The sequence below is a fragment of the Antedon mediterranea genome, chromosome 11, assembly GCF_964355755.1.
Source record: "Antedon mediterranea chromosome 11, ecAntMedi1.1, whole genome shotgun sequence".
NCBI classification, from domain to species: domain Eukaryota; kingdom Metazoa; phylum Echinodermata; class Crinoidea; order Comatulida; family Antedonidae; genus Antedon; species Antedon mediterranea.
The window spans coordinates 883,648-889,713 of NC_092680.1; the positions used below are offsets into that span (position 1 = coordinate 883,648).

The 6,066-nt window shown below is 31.8% G+C and overlaps 1 protein-coding gene across 1 annotated transcript; it reads left to right on the forward strand.

Moving 5' to 3' along the window:
• The first annotated feature begins 1,485 nt into the window (after window positions 1–1,485).
• Window positions 1,486–6,066, forward strand: LOC140062181 (palmitoyl-protein thioesterase 1-like). The gene is made up of 11 exons (XM_072108267.1): window positions 1,486–1,634; window positions 1,994–2,103; window positions 2,433–2,560; window positions 2,899–2,969; window positions 3,219–3,306; window positions 3,580–3,594; window positions 4,027–4,117; window positions 4,440–4,538; window positions 4,720–4,791; window positions 5,140–5,292; window positions 5,455–6,066. The coding sequence occupies exons 1-10, from the start codon at window positions 1,511–1,513 to the stop codon at window positions 5,260–5,262; spliced, it is 921 nt and encodes a 306-aa protein (XP_071964368.1). The 5' UTR covers window positions 1,486–1,510; the 3' UTR covers window positions 5,263–5,292; window positions 5,455–6,066.

Below are 6,066 nucleotides of genomic sequence, written 5' to 3' on the forward strand. Positions count from 1 at the left end.
TTCAAAATCCAGTAGGAGGCCTACCGTATGTGGTACGGTAAAATGATAATCTTCTATCAAAAATCAAAATTTAGCGGTGGGTGGCGTGTTGACTGCAAATGACTAACAATACCATCTTTCCCACTACAACTGCACTACCATTTGTATCAAACGGCATACCCAACCGTATCGTACACCACCTGCGATGCAATATAAAATTCAATTTCTTTTAAAATTGAGGGCGCCAAACATAGAATTTACGAGATCGAATACAGGTTGAACAAAATTTAAATAAAAAAAAAAGATATTAAATGTGCTCTCCCTGCCTCAGCACTAAGGCCCTACCACAGCCTTTTGGGGTCGTTTCCAGCACATCACCAGATGCATTGATGTTGTCGTCTCATGATGTGTAGTGGAGGAAAGGGGGACGTATGATCTGTGAACCCCAAACACAGTGACTCGCATAGCCTTAACTCTATTCCACCGACCAGCGTGGGAATCGAACCCACGACATACGTGTGTTAACACGACGCAGGCGACTGAGCTAACTGATCATTTTGGTTGAAGCAAGGTTAATTTGATATTTATGACGTAATGATTTTCGTAATACACGTATAAATAGACTAGAGATTATCAGCTGTTAAGACATGTACGTCGTGGCGACGGTTGATGCTCAGGTTTGAGTGCTCTCAGCTCTGGATTGGGCCCTGTTCAAACCTCTACGGATACATTTTTTTTTAATGAAAAATTAATATTTTTTCTTTTATTTTGAAAAAGATATTTTGAGGGTTGTAAGGCCTTAACCAGTGGACCTTTTTTTAAAATCAGAAACAAAGTTGTATGGCATTCATTCAGTCTCCTGAGGTAACCGGCCATCTTGCTAACAAGGTTAATATGCATATTTATGACGTAATGTGAAGCACGTACTACTGTCAGCTGTTCATCAGTCATACGTGACGTAACGGCCGCCATTGCCTTGTTTCGCCTCTGAATTAATAATTTATTTTATTTCAAAATCACTTCTAAAACTTAACACACATATACATAACTCCGATACACAAAATGGTGTTAAATATATAAATAATCTTGTCACGGTAAATCCATGCGTCTAATTTTTATTTCCTCAAAGGAAATAAAACTATTCGATAATAAAATTTATATACAGCATTACATTATTGTTTTACTGACTTGTCTAGACCTGTGCAAATAATTTATTAATTGTTCGATTGTAATTTATTTGTAAATTGTAGGCTTATTACCTTTATGATAAAAATATTTTACTAATTTTGTGGTTGATTGGATTTTCCTGGATAGGTGTAAAAAATAATTAACATATTAATTAGAATATTAATATTATTTCTTTCTATTTTATTTGAAATATCGAAATTTCAAATACGTAGTGATAGTTTATTAATTTTAAGTTTTGGTATTCATGTTTTGGTGTGTGCCGCCATCATCGGTAAAAGTATCACGTGATATGTTTCATCACATGACAGCACAGAAACGCAAAAAGTGTACAACGAACAACAACATGATGGAGTTGCAAAAGGGAATTCTGTTTTTGTGTCTGTTTTACGTGTCCATTTGTGGATCTGTAAAGGTTTTTAAGACAACAGATAATGCAACATTACCTCTAGTAATGTGGCATGGGATGGGTTAGTGTCTCACGAGTGATATTATATTATTATTCCCAGCTAGGCCTATAGGGCCTAGCCAGGCTATAGTAGATAGCTGCTGCAGTCGGTCGTTGCTGCGCTGCTACATGATGCAGTCCAATGTTGAATGTAGTGAGTGGCGTTAACGTCTAGGTCCGCCCTATTTATTTTATAATTACGAGGCCCAGAGGCGCGCATAGCCTAGCCATAATATAATACTTGGTCAGGTGTTTACATATTAGTTTGAAGTATTTTTTTTAATATTTAATAATTATAATGCCGTGCATAAATAAGCAAACACATGTAGACCTAGCTGGTGTAATTTTTGTTTGGAAAAAATGATTTTTTTTAATATTTAGGTGATAGTTGCTGCAACCCGCTAAGTCTTGGTAATATTCAAAAGATGATAGAGAAAGAAGTTCCTGGTATTTATGTTCATTCATTGAGAATAGGAAACAACATTGAAGAGGTTTGTGTCAATTTCAGCAACAAAAAAAAGTCAATTGACATGAATTTTTCATTTTATTCTAAAGCTCTGTCTACACAAACTAGTTTGACAAAAAAAGTGTGGGTAATGATGACATCATCATGTCCATATGGGCACAACACATTTGTTGTCACATAATGTAGGATCGTGTAGACAGAGCTTTAGTCTACAAACTTTTTTTATTAATTAATATTCAAAAAAAGTTTGTTGTCTTTGAGTAGCACATTGATATACTATAGTTCAATGTGCTTCACTTGCACATTCACACCAGTCTTAAGTCTGTATTTAAACAAATGTGTTTTCTACTTTAGGATACTCTAAACGGCTTTTTGATGAACAGCAATGATCAGATTGATATGGCTTGTAATTTGATTGCTAAGGACCCAAAATTGGCAAATGGTTACAATTCCATTGGATTTTCCCAAGGTGGTCAGTTCTTGTAAGTCAGGGGTGAACCCATGATGTTGTGAATGGTCATTGAGGTGGACTGGTCATCTCTCAGTGAGAGATCCGGATTTAAAATAGGGGTCCCAATGCTTAAGAATGATAAAATAGTACTGTCTTTTCCATTATAAAGTTACCTCAATTATCCGCCTATGCGTTTTGTTCTTTCTTTCAAAATGCTGCATTTTAAGGTTACCGTAATCATGAATCAGAAAGTGATCAAAGTTCAAAATATTTTGCTGTAGAGAACCTAATCCAAGTTTCCAGTTAAGCTTATTAAAGATGATAATAAATAGCATACTTTTAATGTATGAAATATTACAATTTTGACAGACGTGCTGTAGCACAGAAGTGTCCCAAGCCACCAATGAAGAACCTTATATCAGTTGGAGGCCAACACCAAGGTAAATAAACACTTCATCAAATAATATACAGTTTTAGAATAAAGATTTGAAGAATTTCAGGATTTTGTACAATAAACTATTTCTCCTAAAACAAGTAATATACATAATAAATATAAACTTGAGAGGCATAGAGAAAATTTAAACTGCTAAGTTATATCCTGGTAATTAATTAAACAAAAGCCTTTAGTGCATGAAGCTTTGAGAACTGTTTAATATAGATACTATTATTTAGTGTGTTCTTTTGTACAGGTGTTTATGGCTTCCCGAGATGCCCAGGTGATAATGTCACAATCTGTAATTATGTCCGTGAACTACTTAATTTTGGAGCATATATTGAGTAAGTGGTATAGCCTTGATGATTTTTACATTACTACTGAATAGTATCTGGTTTTAATATCAAGTCAAGTAGTGATACCTAAATAAATAAAATACACAAAAAAACTATTTCCACACAAACACAGCTCATGTTAATTGCTGGGTAATGACAATTGTTGAGATATGCATAATTTTCATTAGCATTAAACACTTTTTAATTTGTTTAAGTGTATAGTATTTTAGTGTTTAGTTGTTTAGGTCAATTTATACTCACGTATCATGTTTTTATTTTCAGATTTGTACAAGATCAGTAAGTTTCATATTTGTTTTTGTAGGAGTCTAAACTCTATACACTTTTGAAAATTATTAATAGTGTTGGAAAACAACGACCCATCACTTGACATCACCTAGCTTGGTCGTAAATCTAAAGCTCCCTCTATCATACCTAAATTAACGGCTATTTCCAAAACTATATGATAATAATAGTTTATTCTTATATAGCGCATATAAGCAAGCTCTCAATGCGCTGTACATAAAATAAAATAGACGAGAATTGGCAATAATTTAAATTAATGAAAACTTGTTTGAAAAGGAAAGGCTTCAACTGGGTCTTGAAAGAGTTTAGAGTAGCACACTGTCTGATTGAAATTGGTAGGGAATTCCACAGAGTGGGAGCTGCCACATCTTTTATAATTGTGTATTTTTGCTTTCAAATATTAATACTATGATTCATTTTGTATAGCATTGTTCAGGCACAATACTGGCATGATCCTCTCGAAGAGGCTGAGTACAAGAAAAAGAGTGTATTCCTTGCAGACCTTAACCAGGAGAATGTAAGTTAGTTGTTTTTATATAACACCTAAATATTATTTAAATTCCTATCATTCTTATCATCATGGCGTGCAATAGTACATACTATTTAATGGTCGTTAGTTGTTTTCATCATACAACAGCCTTTTTCTCACTTACATTCCAACAATGAATTATATTCATACTGGAATTGTTTTCAGCATATATCCATTAAACTGTCTGCTGGTGAAATGTAACTGAATACCATATACCGACAAAACACTGCCTTAGGCCAGTCAAATGTTGTTTATGGTATTGTTATTTGCCGTTTAACTTGATTGGTTTTTGTAATTTTTACTGTGGTAGGTTGTTAATGAAACATACAAGACTAACTTTATGCGTCTCAGTAAGTTTGTTATGGTTATGTTTTCTGATGATCATATGGTTGAACCAAAGGAGAGTGAGGTATGTATATCAAATATAATATTTATTACATATCATAAAGGCTTTTCCACATTCAGATTTCTCCTCATCTTAACTGCTTGATCCAGTATATCACTGGGCTTAGAGTTTCTCTATCTATTTACCTATCTATCAAAAAAATATATGTTATACAGTATTATAATTATTATATACATTTTTGTAGTGGTTTGGATTCTACAAGCCTGGTACAACTGAAGAACTGTACAAGCTTCAAGAAAGTCCATTGTACACTATGGTAAAGCATGTTTTCTAAGCTCTGTCTACACTATCAAAGTTATGTGACAAAATTATTTGGGCACATCACACTTTTTTGTCAAATTAATTTAATTTAATTGTGTAGACAGCTTATAAGAAAATTATTGTGTTTTTTACTTCTTTTTTTTTTACTAAAAATTGTTTTTTGTTCAAACGATTTATATATCATTAGTATAAATATAATTATTTGGGTGTTTTTTTTCAGTTTAAATATCTTTTCGAACCATTTATTTAAATCATAAATTGAAAATGTATTCACAATTTTAGACTTAAAAATATGACATAATAACGTAATTCTATTCCAATTCAATGTTTTTTGGCAATGTAGGACAAACTAGGCTTGAAGGCAATGGATGCTGCTAACAAACTGGTGTTCCTGACATCACCAACTGATCACCTGCAGTTCACTGAACAATGGTTTATTGAAAACCTTATTCCATACATTAAATAGGCGCCACATGACATAATGTACCAAAATTATGTAAGTCAAAATATCATTTTTGTTTTTTTATTACAATTTGCAGTTGAAAATACATACATGGTTATTATTTTTCTTTTTAAATTGTGTTGTCAATAGTTTTTACTTCATTTTTATCAAACAAACAAACAATAAAATAATAAACAAAATCATTTTCTTTTTCAGAATTGATTATGAGGCGAACAGAATTTGAAAAACAAGCTACTTGTGTTATAATTTAGTTATAATTTGTATTTAAAATAAATATTTGATCTTTTGAAGATTTGGGAAATAAATTGTAAATTATATTTTTGTTAATGAGTTGTGTACACAGAATAAGAATTTAGAAAACTATCGGGTTGACACCCCAGAAATTCAGTTACAGTATTAACATTGTTATAATGTGTTTAGAAATGCATTAGAATAGCTAAATGAATGAACAAGCTAAATAGCAATAAACAATAGAGAAAAATGCATGTAAACATAGCTTACGTAGTATAAAAATCAGGGTACTGTAATAGTTGAAGGGTAGATTATCTGTATAGGATATCGCACTGACATTTTATACAGTTAAAAAATAATCATAAAACTAAATTATGGGTATTGTTTTAACAGCATAAAAATAGTTTGTTAAAATAACAATTGAAATAATTAATTTTTAAAAATACAAAAAAAAAATAAATGAATCATGGGTTTAATAAGAATTTTTTTTAAATGGTGTAAATGATTTTTGGATGTAAATAATAGACCTATTAGATATAGGCTATTCAATGTGAAATATTGTTTTGATAGAAATTT

What these genes read in the sequence shown, in the direction of transcription:
- LOC140062181 (XM_072108267.1), top strand. Translation starts at nt 1,511, where the DNA reads ATGATGGAGTTGCAAAAGGGAATTCTGTTTTTGTGTCTGTTTTACGTG. An exon ending in AGTTGGAGGCCAACACCAAG is followed by an intron (nt 2,970 to 3,218) that starts GTAAATAAACAC and finishes TCTTTTGTACAG; the next exon opens with GTGTTTATGGCTTCCCGAGA. An exon ending in TTGAACCAAAGGAGAGTGAG is followed by an intron (nt 4,539 to 4,719) that starts GTATGTATATCA and finishes ACATTTTTGTAG; the next exon opens with TGGTTTGGATTCTACAAGCC.